The sequence below is a fragment of the Hippocampus guttulatus genome, chromosome 5 (genome assembly GCF_054856545.1).
Source record: "Hippocampus guttulatus isolate MCC_2025c chromosome 5, RoL_Hgut_1.0, whole genome shotgun sequence".
NCBI classification, from domain to species: Eukaryota; Metazoa; Chordata; class Actinopteri; order Syngnathiformes; family Syngnathidae; genus Hippocampus; species Hippocampus guttulatus.
In genome coordinates, this window is record NC_141265.1 from 12,667,061 (window position 1) to 12,683,056 (window position 15,996).

A 15,996-nucleotide genomic window follows, 5' to 3' on the forward strand; every position below is an offset into this window, starting at 1 on the left:
AGATAGATAGATAGATAGATAGATAGATAGATAGATAGATAGATAGATAGATAGATAGATAGATAGATAGAGTACAGTGCAGTACAGTACAGTACCGGTACTGTATTTTCATAGGGCAGGCTAACCACACGGGACTCGTGAGTTCCCGCCCACTCGCTCCTTTAGCCAATCACAGGGCTCAATCGTGCTACAACACAGCTGCTTTAGCGGGAAACCGGTAGTCTTCGGCCTCTCCAAGCTATTTCGTTTCGTAACATAGCCACCATGCTACTAAACTACAACCATATTCTAGCTAGCTTACATCGGCGTTTTTAAAAACCACCTACCAGCGTTGTCTTTCTCGAATCTCAAGACTGTTTTGAGCCTGTGCTCTTTACTGTCAGGTCGAGTAGCCAAGAAAAAAAAGTTGAGCCGCGCGTGCCGGCGAGCAAAAAAAATATATATCGGTAAGAACCGGAGTCGGACAAAAGGCTTCCCGCAACCAGATATGAGATAGCCCGGCCAACATGAGCCAATACAACTTGGAACGTTTCCGTTTTCAAAAATCGCCAGCGTGCAAAGTGACCCCCGAGTCCGAGAAGGAGAATAAGCCGGGTGAGTAAACTGATGTTCGGGGCTAACTCAAAACCTGAGCTCTTGGCCAGATGTGCAAAGAATGCTTCCATCAGCGTTAGCGTGATTAGTACTTGAAAGTAGCTAGTGTAGCGAATCACTTCTGACATAGGCGGTGGTACTGTATTTAAATCTGTTTGCTCTGCCAATGGCTCATGTGTAGCAAGTCAACACAGTCTCCCTTTGATGTAATTGAGCAATGTTGGCTAAATACATCAGCACATCCTTCTATAGTTATCAGCCTGTCAGTAAATCATGCACTTGTCAGGACGTCGGAGATACAAACTGACCGATTGTTTGGGTCGGTGTATACTAGCTATGGGCTGATATATTAGCTCCTGACTGTATGATAACTATGAGCAAAAATACCACGGGGTTAAAATTTCAGCTGTAAAATCATTATAATACAGTATTTCATCTTTGCATTCAACACAATCAATTTCAATTGTAAACAAAGTCTTGAATATTAACAGAAGGAATGTGTACCATTTTATTTTTTAAAACAATACATGACCAACATTCTTCTGTTTTAATTCTTCTTAAGTCACAGTGTCCCATCACTGGTGAGCTATTTTTAGAGCAGGGCCATTAGCTACTTATGTTGTCCTAGGGGCCAACTAGTACTTGATGGTAGCATGTTTTCCTTCTTTTTTTTGGACAATGTAAATCAATCAACACAACAAAAAGGCATCCTTGTTTGGATAGTGTCTCTTTCCTCTTGCTCCCTCTCTCCCATTTCTGTGTACCATTCTCACCCCACCCCTGTCTGCTTCCAGATGAGAAAAAAAAATAATAATTGGAGGCAATTAACTTACAAGAGGCAACCTTACTTAACTGGTTAAATCCAAAATTTAAAAACGGCATGTAGTAAGACAACCACAATGTTTATTTATTCTGTATTTCTATATGAATGAATTATTTTTGTCACAATTCAGTGAAATTGGATACATCTCATCAACCCACTTTTTCACATTCAGGCAATCAGTTGTTTGAGTGGCCAAAAGAAAAGAATAGGACATGTAAATTGAAGCAGAAAATTGGAACGATAGTTTTGTTTTTGCAAACAGAATGAATTTCACGCCGGTGTCGACATCTCTGCTTGGTGGTTGCGCCTTCTTGGCGGCACGCGTGTACCAGCATTGATTTTGATTGGGAGGAATGTCGGCGCCATTTGACTGTCGTTGCCGGACAGCTGAACAAAGCGGGCTGTGAAAATGCCGCCTGAAATGGGCAGCATTTTCACAGCCCGCTTTGTTCAGCGATAAGGTCGGTGCTGATGGACAGTCTCCGGCTGGATGGATGCATGGCTTGAGGAGCCGAGAAGAAATGAGCGTCAGCACAGAGCGCCGATGCGTGTGTAGGAACTGGGAGTCGCGGATTGGAATTGAAGCGGATTTACATGGGACAGGGGAAGAGAGCCAATCTCTTTTTCTTTTAATTAATGTTGCGGCTTCTTGTTGCTTTCAAGCTTAGCTTGTAGCAGACATGTGCACATTGCAGCATGACGTCTTTGATCCACTGGTGAAAAGGACTCTGAAGCGCTCCTCTTTCATCTATTAGTGAATGGAGGAAAAGTGGCTAAGATGTCTCTTTTATATGTTGTGTTGTATTATTTTGTCATTTTATGTTAAGTATTCCTTTGATGGCGGCGCGGGCACCCGCAGTGGCTCCTCTTGTCGGTTTTCTGTTTAAGAGGGAGGAAATTTCATCTGTGCTGTATGCACATACAGCACATTAGACAAAGTTGTATCAAGTATCAATGTCAAGTCAAGTCAACAGTATTTATAGAGCACTTTCAAACAGCCATCGCTGCATACAAAGTGCTGTACATGGAGCAATTTAACATGCACAATAAACAGTAAGACAAATCGGTAAGAAAGGCAGTAGAAAGCACCAAACAGTAAAACCAAGAACAAATCTAAGTCATGCTGAGTCGAATGCCAAAGAATACAAGTGAGTATACAAGTGTATCAACCAGCAGTCTTGTTACAAGCACTTCAAAGACCTGTTTTCTCAACAAGATTTACAAAAGAACGAATTTGTGATCATCACTGAAGAACTCTTGATTTATTTTTGTGATTTCATCTAATCTTGTCCATTAGCTCAAATGAAATCCAATAAATCCCATTCGTCAAAGTCGCATGCCCGAGGAGTGGTTTTTGAAGACGTCTCTGACGATGACCACAAGCTGAGGAAAGTCTCCTTCTCAAGGAAATCAAGGTTGACGACATACCTGTACACGTATTGATTTTTTTTGTTTTTGTTTTTTTAAGTTCCTGTAGCTAATTTACTTAACCTATGTTGTCTTTGCCATTCCAGGGATCCTATTGTCAAACAGTCTTCAAATGATGAAAAAGAAGAGGAAAAAAGTCAAAAAGAGTCAAGACTCTCCGAGATGTTCCCTCATTTGTCAAGGAAAAAGCTCTCAGAGGTAAGTGATGTCTTCCTGGAAGTAGGTATGGGCAATTGCTGTTTTAATGTAGAACATGATTTTTTTTTAAAATATCTAAATTTCAAAACCACAAGCGTTCCATAATACGTATAAGCAACTTTTTTAAGTCATCAGTGCAGGCAATGTGATATGACCCTGACCTCCACCGTTTTTGATGCCAGCAATCAATGAGCTCCGCAACTTTTTCCCCTTGTCAAAAAAGTTTGCTGTTTTTGAATCATCGTATCTTGACAGAGGGAGGATGCAAATTCAAGTCCCCAAAACGCGAGATCACTGTCTAATTGAGAGCTTTTATCGCATTACCGTCATCCCATGAACCCGCTATATTTTTGCCCCCTGTCATCATACCTTCCAAGTACGAAAGCCACCCATGCCTAAAGTTGTCTGAATTTGAGCATTATTAACTTTGCAAAGGCAGCATTTTGTATATTCACCTCCTGTATCAAGTGAATGTAGGGTCCATTGTGATGTGTTCACAGGTTGTTGGGAGTACGAGCACACTGGATGGCGCTATTGCCAAGTGTCTTCTTATTTCTGATGATGAAGGTATGAATAGAGTTGTACATCAATCCCGGTTTTACTTACATCTATGTGTATATTATATATGTGTCGCCAAACACCTTTTTGCAGGAAAATATTTTTTAAAAGTGGAGCATGAAACTTAGGGCTTCACTATTACACTGAGAGTTTTCAGAAGTTTAGAGTGAACAGATGCAATGTTGTGGACCCTAACATACTTGCGGTTCAGCACCTGCAAATTCACTTACTGTATTCGCGATTGTTTCTTAAATTATCAATATGTTTTGGCTTTTTCTTTTCTTTTTTTGGAGGGGTAACCCCAGTTTTTCATGGTTTGCTGGTTTATCCCCCTGTTTATTTAGGAAATTTACAAAATATATAGTGCTCTGAAAGTATATTTGTCCATATTTGTATCATCATATCTGCGTCATATATCTGCGTCATCTTTTTTTTTTTTCTCCCCCAGACACCGACTGTGTCGGGAAGAGAAAACTCGATGTATCCGACAGCTCACTGGAGAGCGGGGAGACTCAACTCTACCAAAGGAGGAAACAATCGGGGGTGAGTTGACAAATCCTACAGTTAGGATTAATGGCATGTTTGTTTTTTGTTTTTGTTTTTTGAAAGAACATTGTCAGTGACTAGTTTATCTTTTATAGTCGATCAATGTTATTGTGTGCCCCGATGAGGACAAAAAAAAACTTAAAAGGGCCTGTATGATAGGATACTGTATTGTGTTTGCAGGTAGTTGGAAGTACAAGCACTCAGCATGGAAGTGTTGATGATTATCTGGTGATTTCTGATGACGACAACGGTATGAATAGAGTAGTAGTCAAGCCCAATTTATACAACATATCAATGGTATTTTTACAAGAAAATATTAAAGTAACAGTACTCATGCTTATCTATTCAATGCCACTATTTCTGGGTAAAAATGACAATAGCAAGGCCACAAATTCACTAAACTATCTTTTTAGTACAGTATCACCCTGCACCATGAATACACTTAAAGGAGACTTGTACATACGGTATGTGTCAATATCATAATATCTCAAGGATCAAGGTGTTTTGTTGTTTGATCCTTGTCCGAAAGTATGGCTTTGAAAACCAGGCCCAACAGTAACACACACACACACACACAAAAAACCTTGGTTAGTGACCTATATTTTGTAAATATGTTGATTGTTCAGAGTGGGGAAAAAGTATTCTCCTGCAAGATTAGGAGGAGGAGACCCACCCATGTCCTCCAGGCTATTCCTCTGAAGCCTTCTCATGATTCTGACTTCACAAGAAGTATTATTACACACGATTCTTATGATACTCAATGCAATATGGAGGTCTCTTGTTATTTTCGGCGATATGGACCATGGCCGGCCGCGAATTGCAAATTTCCACCGATAATGTATGCGATACTATAACTATAAATATGTGACCAATTTTGATCCAAATAAAGAATAGAATTTCAAACATTTAAATTGCTGTGCCATTATATGTACCGGTACACAGTAGAGTAAACAGCTTATAGCTAAATTTCACCTGAAAGCCAAATATCCATAACTTTTTGTCAGTGTAATTTCACACTTGGTCGAGCAGTCACTGCATTTTATTTTTTTTTTTTAATAGGCAGTTCAAATCATAATTTTCTGTAATATTCAATAGTGGTCGAAACACAACCAATAAAGTCATGTCATTGGTCAACGCTGCCTGTTTTTCCAGACACAGAATATGTTAGTAAGAGAAAGCAGGATGAATCTGACACCTCATTGGAGAGCGGTGAGACTCAACCCTACAAAAGGAGGAAGCGATCAGAGGTGAGTTATTACAGGCATCGTTTTTTTGAAAGAAATTACACGTTGGTATGCTTGTGTATCTCTCCAATAAAAGGCGATTCAATGCATGTCTCGATAGATTTTCAAGTGGAACAAATATATTGGATTATACAATTGTCTTTTGTGGAGAGATGCACACTCCCCGTTAAACCCCTCCGAGTTTGTCCTCCGGCCTGACAATTGCCCCCTTTGCCTCACTGGTATTGAAACTAAAAGGTGTCTGAAGATGAAGCTGAATACATGGACAATGATAATCAGGATAGTGGAGACGAACCGAGTTGGGAGAAGCAGGAGGTGATGGTCAAAAGGCTACAGAACAAGTTCCCCAATCAGGACAAGGAGGTAAGAAATAAAAAAAGACAGGCCAAAATTGTCAAATATTTTGTTACACGACACATCCATCCATCCATCCATCCAGAATACTAGTCAAACTCCAATTTGTTTGGATATTGAGCCAATTTTTTGTGGCACTAGACCGGTTGTAAAAACTAGTGTGTAACTTGGCCTTTGTCGTTTTAAACGCTGGCTACAGCAAAAGCTTTTAAGAAATAGGTCTTGTCTGTTCTATTTTTTTTCCTCGCCAGACTTACAGTATATGGCTTTCATAATTTGTTGCTGTTGATGAAGAGAAGTTTAGAATGTCAACAAATAAATATGGAGGCATATATTTTTTATTGATGGGTGCTTGGTTTTCATGTAAAATTCCCTGATGTCTGTCTTACTGAAGGAGTTGCGGGTGGTGCTTCAGGAACACGATTGGGATTTCGTCGAGGCTCTGCATGCTCTACTAATGTTCTCCGGCTCAGGTCCCAACACAGCTCCTCTCACACGTCCTCGTGCATCTGTCACCAGTGCCATATTGTGTTAATCTGATGCAGCCTTTTTTTTTTTGTTTTGTTTTTTGCTTGTCTCACAGATGACGTCAGTTTAAGCGCTGACGAATACCCACCAAAGAAATCCCACCATTCCAAGTGCAAAGAGAAGTCAGTCAAGGAGCAAAGCAAAGTGCACCAGGTCGGATCTTGTGAGGACAAAATGAATGCCAAGGAATGCGATCCGTTTCATGCGAATGATACTCACGACAGCTCAGAGGATACAGTGGATAGTGACGACTATTCAGCTGAAGAGGAGATCAAACATTCCAATTCCACCCTCTCCACGTGGCTTTCAAAAGACTTGTCCTCCTCTGTCAAAAGAACTACTTCTTACCAGAAGCCATCCTGCTCCTCCTCGTCCTCTGCCGCACAGATGCTGTCCAAGTTTGCCAGCGGGACCAGTATGGCCAAGAAGCTAGCCGAAGCGCGAAAGCGGATAGCCCGCGCCAATGAAAAGCACTTCAGCTCTGATGACGACGCAGAGGATGCGGACAGCAGCGACCGTGACAGTTGCGATGATGCGTTTACAAACATGGGAGGCTTGAAGGAAGAGATCCTCAAGTTCTTTGAGGAGGCCACCATCGACGAGCTGGCGCTCATTTCTGGGTGTTCTGTGAAAAAAGCCAAAAAGATCGTCGAGCTTCGACCCTTTAAAAACTGGCTGAGCCTGGTGAGAAATCTTGCGGTTGCGGTGCTTAGCATGCAGCGTGCCTCATAATGCAGGTGCATCACAAAAAAGGAGAAGAACCTGGAAAACTTCATTTATTTCAGTAGTTGGAAAAAGTGAAACTTATTTCACGACACATGACACAAATGATTTCAGTCATTTTGATGATCTTAGCTTTGAGTTCATGACAACCCCAGATTCAAGGAGTTTTAATGTTACACTCGAAGCAATCAAAATCATTTGTAATTTAATACCCCCGCCCCCCTTTTTTTTTTTTTTGTTGTTATCTTGAGTTTCACTTTTTGAAAAGAACTACTGAAATGAATGAACTTTTCTGGCAAGTCTATTTACATGTACAGTATTTGTAGCAATATACAGGTTTATCCTCAGTATAACGGGAAATGAAAGCAACACACAATCTGTCCTGTGACTTTCAAGACAGAGTAACCCATTGAGATAAATTATGTTTGGAATAATCAGTTACACACACACACTTACGCACACAAAAACAATACAGTAGAACCCCGTCATACGCTGGAGGTGGCGATGGCCCGCAAATTGCGAGGTCCGCGTATAATTGACACCACATTGAAATGCATCAGAGAGAAAAAAAAATGAACTGTTGATTAGCCTTCAATATATGTTTTCCATGAAAGCTCATTTTCTCCCAAAAATCTTGTTGATGTTTTGGTTTTTATTAGCTGTTAGCTGTAATTGTTGAATTTAAAAAGAAATATTTTACTCAATGTGTATGCATCCATGAAAACCAAGTTCGGCGACGGGTCCAACTCGGTGTGTTTTTCTTCCCTTACCACCATCCCTCCCTTCTTTCACTCTCAAGACCAGCCAAATGCAAAAGAGCAACGGGCTATCAGAGGACCTAGTGCTGGGCTGCAAAACTGTTCTGAAGGGGCGCAACATTGTTCGGGGCCTCATGTCCAAATGTGAGACCATCTCCTCCAAGATGGTTCAGCAGGTCACAGAAGTGATGCAGGCTGGCACGGGGGAAATGCTACAGCCCAGGCTGCTCAATAGCCAGTGAGTGGCATATACTTGAGATGTACAAAATCTTGTCGCGTTGCTCTGTCATTCACATCACATTTGTCCTCCAGGCTCCAGCTGAAACCCTATCAGATGATCGGTCTGAAATGGCTTCTGCTCTTGCACGAGCACAACTTGAGCGGTATCCTCGCCGATGAGATGGTGAGATGCAAGCTATACAAGAGGCAAATCGTATAGTAAAAATAAATAAGATGTGCATATACTGGTGTAAAGTGAATTAAATGACATTACAATGTCAATTCCATACATTAGTATGAGGTGTTTTAGTCACTGAAATGAGTCAAATGATAAATGTCCAAAGGTTTATTTAATATGATTCGGTGATTAGGCTGTCTTCACTGTCATTTTGTTTATTTACATCAAGGACCACCTGACTCATCCGTTGTTATTTTTAAAACAATCACATGTACAACAAAGTCTGTTTGAAAGACGGTTTGTTGTTTCGTCCCCCTTAGAAGTTGCTCAATGTTTTGATGGGTGATATGAAATGATCCTAATCTGCCTCTTTCTCTCATCAGGGTTTGGGGAAAACCATCCAGGCTATTGCCTTCTTGGCCCATTTATTGCAGAATGGAATAGAGGCTCCTCACCTCATCGTTGTGCCTGCCTCTACGCTTGGTAACATCAACACCTGAAATGTTCACGTTGTTTTGTCTTCGCCAAACGTCTGACAATTGGAAAAATCGAAAGTGATTTGATTCTGATTAGATCCATTTTTCATCCAGTCATGTCCTTTTGTCATCAAAAAAACAGCTGAGTTCCATTCAGAATCCATGAAGTGAGCTCCACAACTCATCCTGGAGATTCTCTTTTTAGAATTTGCACAAAATTGACAGATTGTCCATCGTGCATGTGTTTTTGTTTGTGTTACAGATAACTGGGTTAGAGAACTACAAATGTGGTGTCCCCGTTTGAAGGTTTTAGTGTATTATGGTAGGATGCTTTACATTTTGAACTTTTTCATATCTATCAACAGTTTGTGCAGTAGCTCACTGATTTGTGTTTGTGCTTAACGGTGAAGTCAGGCGAAAAAGTTCGATGGTGACCCACGAGTCAAAAGATGGAATTCTGATTGATATCGTGTGTGGAATATGAATTCAGCTGCAAAATCCACCTGTTTTTTTCCATCTCGGTGGGGGGGGCCGCGTTTTCGGGCTCCGCTTGCGGACGTCATATCGGGAAACCCAGAAAACAGATGAGGCCGGGATTGGTCATTCGCGGATGCCAAAGCACTGCGATGGCTGCCAACTGAGATGGATAAAAACGTGGATTTTGCGGCTTAATTCATATTCCACAAACACAATATTAATCACAATGCCGTGTTTAGTGAGGTCGGACGATACAGTGCGGGACTAAATGAAGAGTTGGGGAATAATTCGGATACAGCCCGAGAGACAAAATGTGCTTTTGGTTTGTGTACAGGTTCTGCGGAGGACCGCCAATACCTCAAGCGTGACATCCTCGATGACGCCATTGAATTTAACGTCCTTGTCACCACGTTAGTGTCTCAGTTTGCAAAAAACAAAAATCCCGTTTTATACGCGTGTCACTCATACACTTGGTTTCCTCCTCCACAGGTACAACTTTGCCATTGGGAACCCCAATGACCGCAGTCTGTTCCGCAAGCTTCATCTTGCGTATGCCATCTTTGACGAGGGTCACATGCTGAAGAACATGAACACGTTGCGCTACCGCCACCTCATGTCTATCAATGTGAGTTCACTATGTTTGGTGGCAGTGCTTCACACAAAATTATTCGCAGTAGATTATGACATCTGATTTCAAAAAGTATCACATAAATGCTGTCAGAAAAGCTATATTTCAAATGCAAGCTACTGCTACAAGTTTCCCCTTCGGAGTTATCTACCTGGAGTGAAGCGCAATTTCACGGCCTTCACTTCCCTGCCACACTTTGATGCACTCCGAGGATTCTTCCTGGGTACTCACGGCCATCTTGATGTCACCCACGTTCTCCAAACAGATACCCTACGATGAGCTCTGGAAAGTGAAAAAAGAACATTCCACTGAGCCGGGTCGTGTAAGAAAGTAGGTTGCCACGGCACAGTGATGTGCATCTTGGCCGGGAACTGTTGGATGCTCAGGGGAAAATGTGTACCGGTAGTTTGGTTTAGAAATGTATTCTTTGTGACACCCATCCTGGAACATTTCTGACATAGCTCATAAATTTGAGAGCCATACGTACACACAGCATCTTTAGCTTTATGATTTTTACAGTTGACGCAAGGCAAAACATCTTCAGCTTGGAAGTAAATACCAGTGTCAAAATCGTACGTGTCATTAAAGCACTGCCTTTGAAACTTACCAATGACCAACCTGTCTTTGGCAATTTTCAGTGTGATTGACTCAGTGATTCCCTTCCACCGGTCATCATTCTTGTCATACGATATGCAAACAAGTGATTTTGCTCATGCTGTCTGTTTCTTAGCATCAATTAAACGCGTCCGTTTTTGAAAATAAATCTTTTATTGACGTTAGGCTGATGAGGGCGCCCTGCCCACCTTTTAGGCGCACCTGGACCCGAAGAGTTGAAGAACCGATTTTGCCTCGAAAGCTGCCACCATCGTCGCGCATGAGTTCTTGACCCTAGTCTCTTCTCCTTTCAGGCGGAGCATCGCTTGCTGCTCACTGGCACACCGTTACAAAACAACCTCTTAGAACTGATGTCACTCCTCAACTTCATCATGCCATCCATGTTTTCGAGCTCCACGACAGAGCTCTCCAAGATGTTTTCTATGGTATTTCTATGGCTTTTTTTTAATCCATCTCTAAGATTAACATATGACACATGATTGAAACGAGCGATAAAAAAATGTATATATATATACAGTACTGTATATAAACAACCAAGTTCCTTTTAGTCAAAGCTTTGGTGCTACCATGTGTCATCTTCAAGTGCTATTGAAAGAGCACAAAACCAGGAATAGGTGTGTTTTTTTCTGTAAATAGCTACGGATATTTTCTACAGCGATGTTTTTCAAACTTTTTTGAATCGAGACACACTTCTTTCATTGAAAAAATCCCGCGGCACACAATGTGGGAAAAAACCCCTTATTTTAATTCACAATTAACGTGTTATATTGTTACTATAACCGTTTTTAACATTGAAGAATGGCGTTATAACAGCTTGAATTGGAATCAAATGAACACAAAGGAAAAATTATTTTCTAATCTTTCATATTTTTTTTGTTTCACCGTCGTCCTGCATTCATGCGTCACAAATTCGCTTGTCTGTGGGCTAAACACAAGCTAGCTGTTGCTCCTCCCTAGCGGTAGGAGGGGGTACTACACGATTACTTTCTGGGCGAGAGTTTGCACAGGCATACAAATTGGATATTTTCCCGCGGCACACCTGACAATGTGTGCCGCAGCACAGGGTTTAAAAAACACTGTTCTAACTGAATTTATGAATAGTGAATCACAAATAGGTGGGACTTCACCGAAAATATTTTTGGGACATAAAGGTGGAACCTCAGTGTTGTAATAGTCTGTATCGTGTATCTTGGCGAATACAGCATGGGATTCTGCAAAAGAAATGTATTGCTAACATAATACTTTGAAATGACATCAGTTACTACAGTGATGCAGTATGCCATGTTCTGTGTCTTCCACACCTTTTGTTTTCTGTAGAAGTCCCAGGAGGATCGGAGTCAATTTGAGAGAGAGCGCATCTCTCAGGCCAAACGCATTATGAAACCTTTCATCCTTCGAAGAATTAAGAGTGATGTGAGTCGCTCCGTTCTGAATCTACATTGTTTAGCATATTTTCCGGTGACATCCCATGAAAATGGATCATACTTCATGTGGTGGAAAATGCTCGTGTTTTTTTTTTTTTAGTCAGCAGAGTCATAGAAGAAACAGTGCAGGGGATCCTCAGTTTAGGTTTATAATACTTCAGTGTCTTGGGAACTTCTATCTGGCGTAAACCGAGAATTCCATGTTCTTGGGTTGGGTACACACAAAAAGACAATCGATTCATATTTTCCACTCATCTCATTTCCAGGTCCTCAAGCAACTACCTGAAAAGGAAGAGAAGGTTGAGTTCTGTTCCATGAGTGAAAAGCAGCAGGTTCTCTACCAGACCCTCTTGAAAAAACTCAAAGCTTCCAAACGCAGCGAGAGTGAGCTATCTTCACTGGGGATGTTCAATGCCACTTTTTTTTCTGACTGATAATAAGGAGAATAGTGCACCTCTATATATTAAAATAAAACGAATATCTAACATTTTAAATTGGGGTCTGTAGTAGTACAGAATTATGAAAGCTCATATGTAGGAACTTTAGATCATTCATGTCTGCCTTTTTTTATTTTTTTATTTATTTATTTTTTGGTCCATGCAGAGCGCGAGTTGTCTAACGTCCTGATGCAGTTAAGAAAGATGGCCAACCACCCTCTGCTACATCGACAGTACTACACTACAGCAAAGCTGGCGGCCATGAGCAAACTCATGCTAAAGGTAAGTTCACTTTATTCAGTATAAAAAATTTTTTAAAATCAATAAAAGTCAGACATCTGATTTTTAAGGGAAAAGAATTCTGATATTTAAATTTATCATCCAGCTCTAATTTGTTCTAAAGCACTGTTTCATGTACATCAAGAATAAGATGCCGTTTTTTTTTTTTTTTTTTTTTTTGTCAGGAGCCGACTCACCACGATGCAAATGCTGCGTTGATCCAAGAGGACATGGAGGTGATGTCTGACTTGGAGCTGCATCGTTTGTGTCAGCAATACTCATCCATCGCCTCCTATCAGCTGGACACCAGTCTCCTCCTCGATTCTGGGAAGTTCCACTGGCTGACGGAGAAGCTGGCGTCACTCAAAGACAAGGTTCCAATGCAAAATTCCGAAACATTGTGATTTAATTCTGCTCTGACTTTGAGGCTTCCGCACTTTGTGCATTCATGGTTGTGTATCTCATTTGTGCGTGTGAGCCGATCACACATTTGGTGGTTTAAATGCGTCCTCATGTTGTTTGTCAAAATGCACAGGGAGACCGAGTTGTTCTATTCAGTCAGTTCGTCATGGTGCTGGACATCGTCGAGGAACTGATGAAACACCTCAAGCATCGTTACATTCGAATGGACGGCTCCACGGCAATAGCAGACAGGTCAGCTCACACTCTTTTCGGAGCCGATTAGTTGGAAATCATGTTCCATCCAATGCGTTTTGTGATTTCAACGCCTTTTCGTCCTCCGCAGAATTGTGCTGATTGACGAGTTCAACGACGACGCCGACATATTTGTATTCCTGCTTTCGACTCGCGCGGGTGGCCTCGGCATCAACCTCACGTCAGCAAACGTCGTCATCCTGCACGACATTGACTGGAACCCCTACAATGATAAGCAGGCTGAGGACCGCTGCCATCGACTGGGTCAGACCAGGTACAGTGGATCACATAGAGTAGAATGGCTCAGCACATCTTAACACGCAGGTTTCAAAGTAATTTTTTTTTTTCTTCCTGACGTCACATGTGCTCTTCTTTCGTTCATTCCATTGTCTGTGTTGCTCAGGTTTGCCTTGCCTCAAAAATGCGCTTGACGTGACTGACCAGACTCAATTGCTGGTACAGTGTTGAGTCTGAAATTCCAGGCTAACAAAAACCTCCAGCAAGCACTGCAATGTATATTTTCCCGCTCCCCCATGCACATTTTAGAAGGCGTAACTCTGTTAACGCCAATACATTGTCCACAATTCTACAGTTTTAAAGTTGTGTAGACTATCTTTGTGAAAGAAATCTAGATATCTACAATTGTTAAGTCCAATGTCTGCCATTAATGATTTCAATACGGCGGCGGTCCACTTGAGTCGACACTCATCCAGCCGGGACACACAAATCCACAAGTTCTTCATTGAAATGATGACTTTGAAGTCATCAGGACAAGGAATCGTTTTACAGAATTGAACACCTCTGCTATTCTGTTTATAATAATTTAAGAGGGGGAAAAAAACCCCACTGAATGCCACCTTCCTGGTTTGTGTGTTAGGACTGTCCAGGTCATCAAGCTGATCAGTAAAGATAGCATTGAGGACGCTATACTGCAGCTGAGCCAGAAGAAACTCAAACTGGAGCAGGACATGACAACTGCTGAACAGAGTAAGGAAAAGTGTATACACACACACACACACACATTTTTGCTTGCATTTCTATGGTGTCACTACAATCAAAAGGATGTCTCAAAATACAAAATTTCCTCAAATAGTGCCCTCTAATAGATGTGAATAAACCTCTAGAACAGTGTTTTTATTGTATTTTTTTTTTAACCTTATTGGAGGGACTCAACCCCTTGAGTTTCATTCACCGAACCCTTCGTAGTTGGGAAAGCAACACCTGTGACTCGGTGCCTCTAAGACCATGTCAGCTTGTATAGATTTGATCATAAAAATGCACTTGTATCAACAAAGACCTCGAGAAATGCCTTGCCTCTAACAGGTGACACTATTTTAGGAAGTGGTGGACTCATAACAAACAGTGAGATTGTGAATGAAGTGCTGTCATTGGATTCGTGTTTTGCTCTCGCCATTGAAAGTGGAACTTTCAAAACGTGCCGAATTTTGATTACCACAAGCACCAGTCATCTCTGATTTTCATGGCATGTTGCTGTTCACACATTATCATTCCGACATGAATTGAAGTGATGAAAACAATGTTGTTTTATTTTAGGTGATGAAGGGACCATACCTGAAGATATGGCATCTTTGCTCAAAGCGTCACTGGGACTGTGATATTCAGTCACTTGAAACTTGAGGTGAAATTCAAAAAAATTGTTACTTAGTTCCCTGATCTTGGGCAGGGCTGGGATTTGACTAAAGACACAGTGGAACTGAGACAAAAAATGCTGAGCACCTTTAAAAAAAAGAGAGAGAGAGAGAGAGGATTTTGCTTTCCTCTGTGGACTGATAGCTGTGCCTGAAACACATTTTCTGAGTGCTATCAACATAAGCAGTGAAGGCTAAACAAGCATTGTGCCTCTGATGTCGTGTAACTCGCCGGTGTCATGCAGTCAGACCAAACTGAGCGTCATGCGGCCTTTGTTGGAAGGCACCATCGAATCTTGATATTCTGGAGACCAAACCTTTGTATAACAGCTGTTGGTGACTTTGCAAATTCATGGGAGCTGAACTACATACACTGTCATCAAGCAAGATATTCCCAGCACGCAATAAATATTTCTTGAGCAATTCACACAAATTTCAGCAAATCATAATGTTTCTTAGACCATAACATTTCCACTGCCGCGCATAGCGATGTTTCTTTACACCGTCTATAGTCCATTTCTAAAAAGATAGTTTGGGCTGTTGTCAACAAAAACATGAGAATTTTACTCAGTTACATTACCACACTGTTTATAATGGTAGTTTCGTTTTAAAGTCACTGAAATGTTTGCAAAAAGAAAAACAGGCTTGTTCCCTTTTAGTGCCATTGCTGAATTGAAAAGTGTCAAAGTTGCCCCGATGGGTGATGCGTTCAGAATAAGAGTTCTTCTGCTGAGCATATTTCTGAAAATGTGGCCATGCGTTGGAGGTTTTGGAAGAATCTTGGAAGCAGCTGCTACATCCTCGTACTGTATGATTTCCTAATATGATCTAAGCGTTACCTTACAGCATTTGAAAAGGTGTAGGTTGTGCACGTGCATATTTGGATGTACTTTTCATGTGTACTTTGAATTTGTTACCTTTAATAAATGAAACAATGTTCGAATAAATGACATGACTATTTGTGAAGCTGTACAAAGGAACTGCAACCACAGATTTCCCCCCCCCATACTTCCTCTTTGAGGTAAGGTTGGTGAAATAGGTGATATAAGAGTGACATTTTACAAGAATGACCCCGACAAGCCAGTTCATATGAAGGCCCGATACCACTGTTCAGCAAGACTTTTCGCCAAAAGTTCTTTTGAACATGTACAAAATTCCCTTGCGACAAGAAAAGTACAGACGAATAATCTGGCAATCGTTGGAACG

The 15,996-nt window shown here is 41.2% G+C and overlaps 1 protein-coding gene across 2 annotated transcripts; it reads left to right on the forward strand.

Annotated features, from left to right (window-relative positions):
* Positions 1-232: 232 nt before the first annotated feature.
* smarcad1a (SNF2 related chromatin remodeling ATPase with DExD box 1a) lies at positions 233-15,737 on the forward strand. Of its 2 annotated transcripts, XM_086110908.1 has the most exons (26): positions 233-594; positions 2,715-2,832; positions 2,932-3,043; positions 3,544-3,610; positions 4,050-4,144; positions 4,328-4,397; positions 5,300-5,394; positions 5,629-5,754; positions 6,140-6,218; positions 6,329-6,957; positions 7,796-7,992; positions 8,067-8,157; positions 8,535-8,634; positions 8,890-8,949; positions 9,439-9,514; positions 9,594-9,729; positions 10,641-10,772; positions 11,665-11,760; positions 12,038-12,155; positions 12,375-12,490; positions 12,673-12,723; positions 12,787-12,861; positions 13,023-13,141; positions 13,233-13,415; positions 14,019-14,128; positions 14,696-15,737. In XM_086110908.1, exons 1-26 carry the CDS (start codon positions 507-509, stop codon positions 14,755-14,757), a joined length of 3,201 nt encoding a protein of 1,066 aa, XP_085967034.1. In that variant the 5' UTR covers positions 233-506; the 3' UTR covers positions 14,758-15,737. The 2 variants fall into 2 exon arrangements, with proteins under 2 accessions (XP_085967034.1, XP_085967033.1); XM_086110907.1 differs by having other exon boundaries at positions 12,673-12,861.
* The last annotated feature ends 259 nt before the right edge of the window (positions 15,738-15,996 follow it).

Coding starts and splice junctions, on each gene's coding strand:
- smarcad1a (XM_086110907.1), top strand. CDS start 507: ATGAGCCAATACAACTTGGAACGTTTCCGTTTTCAAAAATCGCCAGCG. Junction 6,219..6,328: donor ACTAATGTTCTCCGGCTCAG/GTCCCAACACAG, acceptor CTTGTCTCACAG/ATGACGTCAGTTTAAGCGCT. Junction 8,158..8,534: donor GTATCCTCGCCGATGAGATG/GTGAGATGCAAG, acceptor TTCTCTCATCAG/GGTTTGGGGAAAACCATCCA.